This window comes from Sinocyclocheilus rhinocerous, unplaced genomic scaffold (assembly GCF_001515625.1).
Source record: "Sinocyclocheilus rhinocerous isolate Xijiao unplaced genomic scaffold, SAMN03320098_v1.1 scaffold1054, whole genome shotgun sequence".
In the NCBI taxonomy this organism is placed as follows: Eukaryota; Metazoa; Chordata; class Actinopteri; order Cypriniformes; family Cyprinidae; genus Sinocyclocheilus; species Sinocyclocheilus rhinocerous.
The window spans coordinates 60137-75217 of NW_015654511.1; the positions used below are offsets into that span (position 1 = coordinate 60137).

The following is a 15081-nucleotide window of genomic DNA, read 5'->3' on the forward strand; positions in this document are numbered from 1 at the left end:
TGTGTGTTAAATTGCCTTACATGACAGATCCATTTTAAAACACACTCTAAAAGTTAAAAACTGTCATTTTTAACATCTCTTTTTGTAGTGCATGTGTTTACTTATTATTAATATTTGTATAAATTTTTGCTGGTTTATGAATTGTTTGTTTCATGATTGTTTTAATGTTCATATTTTGCTGAAAAGGTCATTTATGGATGATTTCATTGTACCCTGTTGTCACAACATGCCATACAAAAGGTGAATGGATAAAAATTAATAGTTGTTTATTATACCCTTTTAAAGTTTTGCCTAAAAATAAACAAAACTCGTTCTTTTTTAGGTACTGATTATCTCTTCAGCAATTTAATAAACATCGTAATTGGCAGTGGCGCGAACAGAGTTATAGGCGCAGCAGCTCTCTGCCCTGCAATGCCTTTTTGTAGTATGTTTGTGAAAACTGTGCCATGCATAAATGCACAAATACTGCCCCAAAACAGTGTAGCCATCAAAGTCCAACATATGGCAGTGCGCATCTCCAATCCAAGGATGAGGCATTTGTCTGGAGTGCCATTCAGACCAATGACAGCAGCATGTGGGCGTGTGTTGAGCGTGTGTGAGGTGCTTTTCGAGTTTAGTAAATGACTGCAGCAAGAAATACAGTGGGGCTGAGGGGCTTATGAGCGATGGAACAGGCACTGTGTGCTGAAATATCAGCGTTTGGGCTTTTCTGACGAGGATTCAAGAAAAACGTTGAAACCAAAAATGAGCAGCGTCTCCTAACTGGACCAGACAATGGAAGTAGCCTCATGCAGCACTAACAATTCACCCCTGGGAAACAAGAACGCACTAAATCAGGCTACCTCAGCCAGAGGTAGCTAAAAACTAACGCGTGGCTCGAAAGCGGCACGTTTGTTCATTGGGATGCGCGTAAAAAGGCGCGCGGAGGAAAAGAGCAGACGCGTATGTATATTTTTCCAATGACTTTGGAGACATTCCGGCGCTCTGAGGAGATATAGTGCATAGTTTCGGATGTTTTAAATGTTTGCGATGGAGCGTCTTTGAATATTTTGGCGACTGCGCATGTAATGCTGCTATGGGTCGTCCGGAATGAACATCTGAATTTGTCTCATTGAGTGTTTTTTCACAGCGCTGCTTCCACCTGAAATTCCGCAACCCGCGTGAAACTGGAGCTCCGCTTCACCTGCACAGCCGCTGTCGGGAAGATGACCAGCTCGTCTGCATGCTCTTGAGATTTGTTTGGCCTTTCTGGGAATCCGAAACAAGCAAAGGACGAATTGTTCACCTCAGAAGTGAGAGAAGAAGGAATTGTAGGGTGCACTGAGCTGTAGCGAACTACATCCACTCATCTCCAACCTGACACAATGTTCGCACTCGGGATTTATTTGTGGGAAACTATTGTGTTTTTCAGGTACGTATCGCGCTGTTTTAATTCAGGAGTGTTTTCTTTTTATGCTATTTAGGCTATTGTTTCCTAACGATATAGGGTTTTTTTTATTATTTTTTTTATTTTGCTCAGAATGTTGTATTTAAGGAAATAGGTATGATCATTTCAAGTAATGATTGACTCGCTGGCCTGCTAATTCATCTACTGTAATCTCATGTCTGCTAATTAAAAATAAGTCATAATTCAGTGTCATTCAGGCATCCAAGTCAGAAATGGAAAGGATTCCCTTTAAAATAGGCTAAACAGCGAACACTAGTGGTGATTTGAGGAATAGAATGCTATCAACAGGCATGTAGGCACCTGTAATGAATGAGGCAGTGTTATTAAAAAGTTTGTGCGATTTATTTATTAAAACGTTTTAGTAGAATACTTTTTTTTTAAATGAATAATTTCTGTCAGTAATGTTCTGATTGTTATGGGTTGAGATTCGTCTTGCACCGCTCAAACTGTCTTTGTCAACCCACGTATCGCAGTTAGCGATATAGTCAGCTGTCTTAAAGACATAGGCCTAACAACAATTTTTGTAATATTTTTGTGATGTCTAAATCATAAAAAAAAAAAAATAATGACAATATTTACGTTTTATTATCGGTAGACAACGATTAGGCTGCTGTTGCTATGGTAACGTCCTAGCTTAATGGCGTTTTCGAACATTACATTTAGCGCATGTTGCAAACTTTTGTTGTTAAACAACAATTTTTGTAATATTTTTGTGATGTGGAAATCATAAAAAAATAATAATGACAATATTTATGTTCTATTAGCGGTAGACAACGATTAGGCTGCTGTTGCTATGGTAACGTCCTAGCGCAATGGCGTTTTCGAACATTACATTTAGCGCGCGTTGCAAACTTTTGTTGTTAATGAAACATTATTTGAAAACGATACTGAAATATATAATTATGTATTAGCAATAAATACTTTCAAGTCCCCCTCCCTGTTTCTTTGGGTGTTCATGGCCTTAATTAGCGGATCAGAACCTCTAACCCCCCCCCCAAAAAAAAATTCCCAGCATAAATTATGGTTTATTATGACAAAATTATGATAAAAACGTAATTAAATATTAATAATAATTATTATTATGATTATTATTATTGTTATTTAATTTATATTATTATTGTTATTATTTTATTATTATTATTAAATAATAATAATAATATTTAATAATAATAATTTGAATAATAATATTTCTTTAAAATAATAATAATATCTATCTATCTATCTATCTATCTATCTGTCTGTCTGTCTGTCTGTCTATCATCCATTCGTTCATTCAAGGAACAATGCATTAAATGACTGAGGTGCAGTTATATGACAAAGTATAGGCCTCTAAAAGTTTTACACCACCGTTATGCCCCCATGTTTATGCAGATTTATTCATTTTTGAATAATGCAATTACGAGCTGGTCCACATATGGATTATTCTATCTTAACACTGATTATCTCAAATATAAGAATCCTCTATAACAATAAATGTATCTCAAAAGCATTCACCTTATCTTGCCAGTGGTTTGCAGTAATTATTTTGCGTTCTATGGCCAGTGTTTAGTTAATGAACTAGAATCAGGATATTGCAGTCTCAGCTCTTGCTGCTGAACTTTGCAGAGCCTGTTAATTGATATCTCTTTCCCAGTCTCAGCCTAACACCCCAAGCTCATTTCACATGCAGACTTATTACTAGACATTGATCTCTCTGTCAATGCTAATGCCACTGACGAATACAAATTGTACACAAACATAATTTGCTCTATGAATTGCATCTCTGTAATTGATTTCCATATTAGCTTGCACATTTTGTCACGTGAGAGGCTGCTGTATGGATGTCACTGAGGCATAGCTATTAAAATACAGCACATGCATAAAGCAGACATGATGTTAAGTCATCATCAAACTATCACACTAAAATATGCAGGTTAAGCCGTGAATGGCTAATCCAATTAATGGCAGAGGCAGCAGTGTGCTTGTAGTTTATATGCACTGTAAAAAATGTGCTTCTTGTGGTAACATCTAAATAAGTCAAAAACATTATTTAATATGACTAAATAATCCTTAATTTAGCCTAACGAAAGCTGCATATTACAAAATTGCTACTTAAAATATTACAAGAACATTTGAGAAAACGTCCTAATAATACAAAATAATAAACTCTAAAAAACATTATAATATATTTAATCATAAAAATATAATATATGTTAATTATATAATATAATCTTAAACTATAAAGCTATAAATATAATATTTAATAATAAAACTATAATAAAATATTTATTTTTCTAAAATGACTAAAGAAACTGAAATGTCAGTACAAAATAAAAGTTAAAAGTAAAAGATGTCATCAAATCCCATTAAAATAAAAAATTAAAATAAATGCTTGGCTTGTAGGTTTTGTTCAGGCCGAGTCAGAAAAAATATAAAATGTAACCAAGCAAGCACTTGTTTTTGTAGTGCTGTGCCAATGACGCTCTGTTCCCTGTGTCATTTTATTTATTTATTTTTTTTATTTTTTTATAATGTCATCTCTTCTGGTTTGCATGAAGACCCAGATGTGCCACTGCCCCTGTGTAGTTGCATTGCTTTAGGGCATACTGCATATTCTTTTTCTGTTAAATTGCTGCTAAAAGCTCAGCGATTAAAAATTGCACTTGCCTCAAGGGTTAATATCTGCTAATAGAGATTAGTATCAGAGTTTAGTTTCAGTCTCTCTGGCAATTATATATGCACAGGTAGTGACAGCAGTGAAATAAGCGGATGCATATATGATCTCAATTTTGCGCTCTGCTTTAGAGCTTTTCGCTGATTTTCACATTAAAAATGGAAGTACTGTAAATGAGGGGAAGGACGGCTAGTTCAATATCTGAAGATATAAAGCCTATAAATAGTCTTCTTTGTAAACATTAGTTTTACTCCTAATGCATCATTGATAATCAAAGACAGGATCGTACCACAAATAGCACTGTCCCGTCACTAGCAATACTCATTTTGATTTTGGATCCACCACCTTTCATTTCTGTCTGTTGTATACATGCAAAAAAAAAGTACTTTTGGGCTTATTGTGATATGTTCTCTTCTGTCCTTCAGTTCTGTAACCACACTGACAAATTAAGAGCAGCTTGAAGAAATGGCATTTTGGTGCCAGAGGTCTGAAATTTCTTGGGTGTTACAAGATCAATAAGGATTGTGTTCATCAGTGGTTGGATGCTCACATTAAAGTATGCAGGTCTCTGGGTTGTTTGCATATATTTGCTGGCAGGATGCTCTACTTTGGTTCCTGCTGCATCAGCAGAAGGATCAGGCCCTCTCCACTGCCATGACCTGCATCGATCAAGGTTCATTTGTTCAGCGCTGCCTTGATTAGTGAAACCATTAATTACTAAAGATGCAGTTTAAAGCCCACGTTATGTATCCAGCTACTGGTTGCGATTAGATGGATTTGCAGGGAAGCAAAACTAATAGAGACTGTATCCTCAGATTTCACACTGTCACAAAGATTTTTTCCAATGGCGCGTTCATGTAAAGAGCCTATAGTGACAGAGAATGGCTCTGGAAGAGACTCAATAATCTGGCATGCCGTGACTAATCTTATTATGTTTGCATTGGAAAATTTTACAGTAAACACAAAGGAATGGGTTTCTCACAATGAGAGACAATTCACGCGTTTCATTTAATATATATATGTATATATCACTAAGGCTGGAAAAAATAAGTATTCTGAAATGACTAATAAAACATTTGATTTAATAGAACAAAATAGAAAGTCTCCTTTTGTTGTTTTGGGAAAATAACGTTGGATTATAAAAACAGAAATACTGTGAAATACTATTATTACAATTAAAAATAAATGTTCTATTAGAATATATTTTAAAATGTAATTTATTCAGTTTCAATGTCACATGATCCCTCAGAAATCATTCTAATATGCTGATTTGCTGCTCAAGAAATATTTATTATTATTATTATTATCAATGTTGAAAACAGTTGTGCTGCTTAATATTTTTGTGGAATCTGTGATACATTTTTTTTTTCAGGATTCTTTGATAAATAGAATGTTAAAAAACATTAATTTGAAGTATAAATCTTTTGCAACGATGTAAAATCTTTTTATTTTCTGCATCTACATCAACAGAGTTGAGCTGTTGGATCTCTACTGCAGGGTTATTATAGTTAACTAAAACTAAAACCATAAAACAGTTACGTTTAAGTAATGTAACAAGTAACATTCGTTACTTAAAAATAAAATACATTTTAACTGTAATATACTAAAATATAAAAAAAAACTTCATTTCAGCTCAATGTATTAAATGTATTAAAACAACTCAAAACAAAATTGAATAACAACTATATAGACTTTTAAAACCAACAAAAACTGATAAAAAATTAAAAAAACACAAACATTTCTTAAAAAACTTTTCTTAAAAAATCCATTTCAAAACAACAAAAACTGTAGTAGTTTCTCAATGATACCAAAATAGCAAACGCTTTATTGTCACGTTTTTCTTATGCTGTTTATTTGATGAAAACACAACCTGGTCTCATGGCAAAAACTTACCCGGGGGCACATTTTCGCGAGATGTGAAATACGTACCAATAAGTACATATCACTGCAGTTTCCAAAAGAAATGAACACTAGAGGCAGTAAAACTCCGACACCTTTTATTCCTTTTCACACACATTTACAGAGTTTCGATTAATAAAGCGTAATTTTCGCACAATTACTTGAAGAATATCATGTTATGACTTCAAAACAATTTTAATATGCTGGGAGATTTGAAAACTGATGCTTTTGAACGTTAGCACCGCACATATCCAGCTCCCGTGTAACTACGGTTCGACAAAACGGTTCAAATCTGCACATAAGTAAGTTCAAATGGCACGGTTGCATAAACAAATGCATTTTTATATCAGTTTTGCATTTGTTAACACTATAGGGTAGGTTTAGGGTTGGGTTTGGTGTAGGGCATATTTCCAACACGATAGAACATTAACTTTTAGAGACAGTCCCCGGATATTTGAATTCGGAACCGCCGCAATACGTACCTGAAGCAACGTAATAAAAACACAGCAATACGTAGAAAAAACAGCATGTGTTAAAATAAAAGAGTTTGATAAAAATTTTGATTCATGTGTTTTTTGTTTAGGTTTTCTTAGGACAAATCACACATTTTTACCTCCAGAAGAGAGATGTGGAGCAGCACTTCCAAGAGAAGTTTTCCTGTGATGTATCCACATTTAAATGCCAAACACTTCTCCAATTTAATAGTTACCAGACACCAGTAAATGTTAATGAGCAAAAAGAATAATGATGTGCAAGAACAGAAAAAGCCTGACTATTGGATACTTTGAAAACAAAGGATAGCTGGTGACGCAGAAAGTCAATGGCTATGAAAGAATAATGGATATGCTGCCAAACGGGATTCAGTGGCTGGTTAAAAAAAATCCCCACAAAGAAAGACCCATGAAATTGGCAAGAAGAGGACCATGTCTCAAGGACTTAGATGAAATCAATGTACCACAGGCTATTTTATGATTATTATCCTCCATTTTTGTCAGATGCACTGATGCTATATATTTAAAAAAAGTCCATTGTTCCTGTGAGTTTTCAGCCGTATGTGGGAGGACCTGAACAAGTCGATACATATTAAAGTCCATCATGTAGGGCAGATAAAGAGCCCTATGGAAGCACTAAAAGTGGCCGTAGGCTAAAAAGTCCGTGGGATAAGTTATCATGTGACTCACAGTGACCTGACATTTAGTGTGAACACTGAGGTGTCAAAGCGACAGACATGCACCCTATTATCACTAATTAAGTTCTAATGCTAATGAGGACACAGATACTGTATGACGAGGTCTTGATTCATTTCCATGTTCATATAGCTCTTTCATGGCTTCTCCTTTACTCTAGAGTCAATGAGCTTCAGCTCTGGAGATTTAAAGTCTGTGTAAAGCAATATGTGTTTTGAGTTTGTTACACCACAGAACAATTTGTTATTAACCACCCAACCAAATTTGTATGATAAAAAAAAGCCAAGTAAATAAAATAAGGTATCAAAATTTTGAAAAAATAAGCAGTATTCTCTGCTCTCAAACATTGGGGGCGTGTCCTCTGGCAGCGCTGAAACCACGCCCACTCAGGGGAAAGCTGGTGAAAAACTGTTAAACGGTCTAACTCCACAATTCAGTACTACATAGTTCACATTTATAATGTGTTTAGAAACAATTCTCTGAATTGCCTTTAAATCCAAAGCTAATTTTTGAATCAGTTGTTCAGTATTGAAAATGGCAGCATTTAACGTCAGCTTGAAATGAAAAAAGTGGCCTGAGTCAGAGATATCCATTTGCCTCAGGGTAGAGAATGTAATAATTTAAAAAAAATCTCATAATGCATAACGCTTGTCCTCCTCTGTTTTTTAACGCACCTGTCTTGTCCCAATCCACAGCTTGGCAGCGTCCCAACAAGCAGCGGCTCGGAAAGCTGCCACCCCAATGCCCCCGTCAGAATTCCTGGACAAGCTTATGGGAAAAGTGTCCGGTTATGATGCAAGAATCAGACCTAATTTCAAAGGTTGGTGCATCCACCAAGACACTGCTGGATAACACAGGAATGTAGCCAAGGGCTATTTTAAAAAGCTATTTCAAATACATATTTAAAGAGTTGGCGTGCAAAAATATATATGATAAGTCAAGTCAAGTCAAGTCACCTTTATTTATATAGCGCTTTTAACAATACAGATTGTGTCAAAGCGTGCATATAGATGATTGATTATTTGTCAATTAACAAGTGATATATTGTTATATTAATCCAACAAGTTTCCACCAACATTTTAAAATTCATTCATTTCAAAGCATATTCCTTTCAAAGCTGCTCCCAAATTTGAATTATTCACTCCGAAGGTTATTTAGTAATCAAAGAACAGCAGCCTGCTATATACCTCAGTGGTTGACACGTAATATTATATTTTTTTCTGATTTACTAAGGATAACTTGTACAGTCGTTATATTAAGAAACCTGTTCCCAAGCTGGCTACATTCCTGTTTAAGGTCCATGATCTTGACTCATTATCCTGAGTGAATGTCTATGGTGGTACTCGGTATCCTATATATTAGTGTGTGTGACGTGTGCTGGCAGTGTTAGAAATAGCCACTGCAAGATACATGTCAGAGGTTTCCTTATATTCAACAATATATTAATGTCAATCACTGCAAATTATAGTCTGCCTGTTCCTTAGCTATTCTTGGAAATACACTTTTTTTTTTCCAAAGGAATATGAGTAAAAACAAGAAGTGTGAAATTACGTTAAAAAATCAGTTTTAAAAGCAACATATTTTCTTTTATTACATGTAGCAATTGCAATACACTAAACACAACTAAACAATAAAACTTAAACAAAATAAGCATTTTAAAAACTAATATTTTGGACATTGTGTACACATAAATGAGATTAAATGGTCGTTTTTTTTTCTCTTCATTTTTTTTAAAGTGTTCAGCATTGTTTCAAATAATGTTATATATTTACTGCTGATGTATTATGTTTGTGTATATATTCAATTCAATTTGAATCTAGACTCCCATAAATAATGTTTGAATGCTTATTGTTTATTAGAGCCGGATGTATTAGATGTTTGATATTTTGCATGTGTGTTGACCAGTAACACTTTCTAATAAATTTAGCAAGCATAATATTATATAATGCTTAACAAATCATTACTGTACATTGAAATATGAACTACGGATTTGTTAAGCATTATATAAATGTTGAATTATTGATTATTGAAAGTTATTATAAAGTGTTCTCTTTTGACCAAGATATGTTTAATGTAATGCAGACACTTATACGAAGTAAAACAAATCAGAAAATGTGTACAGTTTATATGTGTACAGTCTCACTCTTCCTTTGAAAACTATAGGTAGGTAAAAGCATTACTGAATGATAGAAATATTACAGTAATGTATCCTGAGACTTTGTCCAGACTGTTAAACCTGCTTGAGCGCTTAAATGGCAGAGGGCCCCTGTCTGATTTTGAGGCCTTGCATCTTAACCTTGCTCGTGGCAACGGATTTCTTTCTTTTATTTCTTTATTTATTTCTGTTGACAGTCAGTGCTGTGATATGGTGAATGATTTCTGACATCTTACATTTTGCTGTTTGCTGAGTTTTGCTGCAACCTTGTTTATGGTGAACGGCGTCATATTGCGGAGTTGGCTGATTGCTTTCTCACTTAAATTTACCCTGAAGAAGCAGATATTCTCAACATCACGAACTCGGCATTGCCGTTATGGTTTCGATGTGTAATTTAAACACTAGTTGGCAGAAATCGAATTCATTAATTCTTATATTAAAAAAACAAAACCAATAGCCGCTGTCTGAATAAACACTGGCCCTCTTTCGTGAACTCATTATGTAATTCATTCAGTTTGTTTCATGAGGGCACATGGGCCCTGTGGTCACATGACCAGACCAGACATTATGAAATCCAAAGGTTCGTCACGACTGTCAGGTCAAGCGTGTAACTGCACTCTGAGCCGGAAGCTCACGCGTCCTCGGCCAGTTTTCTCTGCTCCACTATAGACCGCATCCCTAAAATTCATACAGCAAGCGGCCTGACAGCATCTCTCCATAAATTTCAATGGAAAAAGCAGAGAGAGAACATTTAAATGTCCAACGCTCCTACATAAACAGCATCTGATGTGAGAAGACATTTTTTCCAGCTCATGGTGCGGAGGAGTTCACCTCCTCTGATTACTCTGCCTCTCCTGCAAATTTGATCGTACAGTGAAAAACGGGAGTGAAAAAACATAAGAACTGCCTGAAGCAACCAATGTGCTGGCATGAGAAGAAATTACACTGATCATGACTGGGACTTGCTGTGGGAAATCCTTCCAACTGATTTAGTTGGGACCATTTAAAATGGAAAGCTCATAGCCTGGCATATTTGGGGCACCCCATGCAGCTAGGACCGGGATAGATATCTTTTCAGATCTTTCACGTGTATCTCTTCAGTCACTGAATTATATAAGATTGTATTTTAAGGCTGAAGTGTGTCATTTTTTTCATGTTGAAATACTTTGCAATAAAGGTTCAATTCATTAATATTAGTTAATGTATTAACTGACATAAACAAACAATGAACAATACATTTATTACTGTATTTATTAATTGTTGTAAATGTTAGTTAATGAAAATACAGTTGTTCATTGTTCATGTTAATTTACAGTGCATTGCCTAATGTTAACAAGCACAACTTTTGATTTTAATAATGCATTAGTAAATGTTGAAATTAACATTTACTAAGAAATGCTGTAGAAGTATTGTTCATGCCTAGTTCATGTTAACTAAAGTAGTTAACTAATGAACTTTATTGTAAAGTGTTGCCATGTTAATTTCTATATACACATTTTTAACAAGTTGTATAAATGAACATTATTATAAACAAATATGATTGGTAGTATATTGACACAACCATGTAAAAGTTTTTTTAGTGTTTTTAATGAAGTCTCTTATGCTCACGAAAATACAGTAATAACAGTAATATTGTGAAGTATTATTATAATTTAAAATAACTGTTTTCTATTGAAATATTTTGTAAAATGTAATTTATTCCTGTGACGTAAAACTGAATTTTCAGCATCATTACTCCAGCCTTTAGTGTCACATGTTCAGAAATGACCAATGTTGAAAACAGTTGTGCTGCTTCATATTTTTGTGGAAATTGTGATACTTTTTATCAGGAAAAAAAATATTTATAACATTTTAAATGTCTTAACTGTCATGTTTGATCAGTTTAATGTGTCCTTGCTAAATAGAAGTATTAATTTTATTAAAGGGGTCATATGATGCTTTTTTAAAGATCATTATTTTGTGTATTTGGTGTAACAGAATATGGTGACATGCTTTAATGTTCAAAAAACAATTTTTTTTCAAATACTGTACATTATTGTAGGTCCTCTATGCCCCGCCGGGGGGCGTGGCAGAGTCTTAACTTTGATAAAGAATATCTCTTTGGTTTTGAGACTTTAGTCTTTGCAACTTCAGGGATCTTATCTATGCACAATCAGCTTGTAACACTCCAAAGAGAAAGGAAAACTTGAAATCGCATCATATGACCCCTTTAATAAGTAAGTAAAACTTACTGAACCCAAACTTTTAAATGGTAGTGCTTATTGAAATTATTATTAGTTATTTAAAAAAAAAAGTTATTGTTAGTTCATGAGACCTGTATTAACTAATGTTAACCAGTTAAATCTTGCCGATCAGTATTACCATACTTTCTCCTATACCAGTTTCATATGCATTCCCCCCAAAATATGCATATTGTATGCATAATCATGCATCCTGACCAGCTCAACACTGTGTCATTGGCTCAATTTGGACTATCTGTCTGTCTGACTAATAGCGCACAGAACAGATTTTTTTTTTTCAAATTCCGTTTGATACCACAGATATTACAGTTTTTAAAATCATCTTCCCTCCAATAGACCAATTCGTAGCGCTCGCTGACAGATCAAAGTGCTGCGTTAAACAAAGTGGGGACGTGTGAACCTGAGAGGAGCAGGGACTGTTCGTCCGCAGACAGGCCACTAGCTTGAGCTGTAATCTGCGGCTGCTAGTGATGAATGGTTTGGAGTGCAGCTGCGCCTCCCGTACCCACGTTAACCTTGTCCCTTCTCATCAGTCACAGCGAGGAGCTATGAGGCCGACAGCCACGAGGTGCTACAGATTCCGCCCAAATAGCACAATCATCGGCTGCATGTCTCCCTCCCGCCCCGCTTCCAATGAGCTGCCACCACGCATTACAGTCATGATCAGTGTAATGCTTTCTGATTACTATGTCACTTTGCTTCTGAATGGGTTCGATGAGACAAGTGTACATTTGTAAATATACAATCTGCTGCGGTATATTTACTGATTGCTTTTTTACTTTCTTTTTGGATGTCCTGAATGTCTCTGTTACCTCTTTGCATCTCCTCCTCACTCATGTAAAGTGCAGAAGCGAAGCCTTATTAGCTGGTGGAGCTTGATGTGAATTCGGTGCTATCAGCACATGCTTAATGGGACTTTAATAGGATTATTTATCTAAGAGCTTTAGATGGGATAATCAATGGCGAGTCATGGGAACTAGGAATTGAATGGTTAACGTAGCTTTTTCACAAAGGATAAGTCTCTTGGGAAGTCCTGGATTATGCCGGCGTCTGTTATTGGTGAACATGCGGTTGGGCTGAAGAAGAAAGGCCTGATTTTGAAGTCTACTTTCATGTTTGTGTATGTTAATTAGGATCCATTGGATGAGTGATTTCTGTTTAGGGTAACACACAAATATGACGACCTCTCACAGTGCTGTTGCCTCATCGGAATAGACTGTACTGCATTCGCTGTGGCGCATTACTGTACACGATATCTGTGGTCACACATGTGCATGGTAGTGTTTTATAAGCAGCATCTTTAACCTTGTGATTACCATGCAGAACTGCACAAGAGATGCACTGTTGTTGTATTTTCGGTATGGTTCTGATGAACATCACAAGAGAAATCTGACTGGAATATAGTGCACTGTGACCTGCCATATGTTTTCTAGGTTGAACAGTAGGGAAAATGCCCCAAATTGGTTCTCTTTGTAAAAAAAAAAAGCGGGAGCTGTAGTTCCCAAAGTAAGTTCCCATTCCTTTTGTATTGCACAATCCTGCAAACACCAATGCCAGGCAAATCAATTCAATCTCCACAATTACATGAAAATGATTTTACAGTTTGTGCAAAACTCAAAGTGAAGCCAGTTTGACATGTAGTCTTTGCATTTTCCCTCTCTCTAGTGTATTGCATCTATTAGTGCATTTTGCCTCCCGTGACCAGATATGCATTGCAACCCCCATCCTTTCTTTAATTTCAGTGCTTTGCCTCTTGTCCTGCCCGCTCTGAAGTTTTGGACGAATAAGTGCATCCCTCCTTACTTGCTCTTGCCCTTAGTATGCCCTTAGCACCCAATATTCCCTGCCACACGCTTCAACGCACAAAGTGTTGGCAAGTGTAAAGTAGAATAAGTGAGCCATGCTGCTTATGTTTTTTTTTTCTGTTGTTGGTTCCGCAAAGAAAGAAAAAAAAGCTACAAATCTTGCTTGTTAGAATATCATGTTATTAATCCTGATCTTTTTTTCATTAGACCCACAAGGCTCCAAATCAGATGGTACTCACAAGAAAGGTACTTTCATTTTATTTATCCAGGATTATACAAGCATATTGATTCATGCAATCCGGGCGATATCACATCTGAGAAAGGGCTAAATGATATAATGAGTTAAAGATGTCTGTGTGTTTTGTTAATGGTTGAGAGTAACCTATCTAATGCAACCAGACATACATCAGACATGCATCTGTTTTTTTTTTTTGGTGTTGTTGTTTTTTTATTAAATGGCATGCTAACACCAAATGACACATTCACATGGATATAGTGGTTTTAGTTTACTTTGTGGTATAATTGGGTATCATTGCTTGACCTTTATTTACCGGTGGGAGGATCAGAGTTATTGGGCTTCAGGCAGGACATTTGCAAAATAGCATGCATTTAATTATTAATTAGCTTTCTTTTGATTTTGCTGTGGAAATGAGTATTTATTTAATTTTGGATGTAGCCTCCAGTTGTTGATTTAGCTTTGGAGCTTGTTGACTGCCACTGTTTAGTGCCAATGCATCTCTTTGTGTAGCCGGGCATGCTTTTTATCTGTGCACCATTGATTTTTCTTCTGATCTTGGCTTAAATTATAATTAAACTGGGAAAGCAAATTAATTTATACACCTGACTGAACAAAAAAAAAGGTTGACACTCTGTTATTCATCTAATCTTATCAAATTTTGTTGCTTTAGATAACAAGCCATGCTTTCAAATATTGCATTTAAATAATATCATATTTGATTCTGATGTACAGTCATTCCCATACTGCATGTAATGTTGTTTTTGTGAGTATTGGGGCTGCAGAGATGCAGTTTTAGTCCTGTGGGCCGCACTCTGCTGCTAGATTCTTATTAGAGCCTGGTTATTTAGCTTTATTAAAGGCATTATATACAGCTCACGCTCTTTATGTAGACTAATGTCAAGTCTTCTGGATGTTTGTCATGGCTCCAGTGTTCTAGTTCATAGGAGGAGTATCCACAAATCATATTACTACAGTATTATATTGCATTTATCACACAATGTTTAATCAACATTTTTCCCAGCTGAGATTACTGCTAGCTAATGGTGTGCTGTAAAATATGTCTGCGGTGTGTTTAATGTGTATCGTATGCATATATTAGCAGTGCGTTAAGAACCATGCTCATAATGTTAGTTATTAGTAATATTCTTTTGGAGTTTTCAAGCCTTGGCACCTTAAAACATAATTAGGCATGACCATGTAAAGGTTGCTACTTGAAGCAGCGGGTTGTAGATGTCTTTGCTTATGATTTTTAATTTGCTGGGGATGCAATGGGTTGTTTTTATTGCACACATTTTATTTCTAAGTCATTTACACATCCAATATACAGCTCAATGTAGTGAGGAACCAGTTCATTTTCAAGTCGCAAGGAAATATGACTTTGCAACATTTAGTTTCCTTACAATTTTTCTGTTACTCAGTTTGTTTTTTGTTTTCATAATAACCACAGAATGTAGGAT

General features: G+C 35.4%; 1 protein-coding gene across 1 annotated transcript in view; it reads left to right on the forward strand.

Annotated features, from left to right (window-relative positions):
* The first annotated feature begins 639 nt into the window (after positions 1-639).
* The window catches only part of LOC107717398 (glycine receptor subunit alphaZ1-like), a 49777-nt gene continuing 35335 nt past the window's right edge, over positions 640-15081 (forward strand). Inside the window, exons 1-2 of the mRNA XM_016524128.1 lie at positions 640-1411; positions 7882-8006. Coding sequence (XP_016379614.1) covers positions 1365-1411; positions 7882-8006 — 172 coding nt within the window. The 5' untranslated portion in view covers positions 640-1364. The remainder of the gene's footprint in view (positions 1412-7881; positions 8007-15081) is intronic.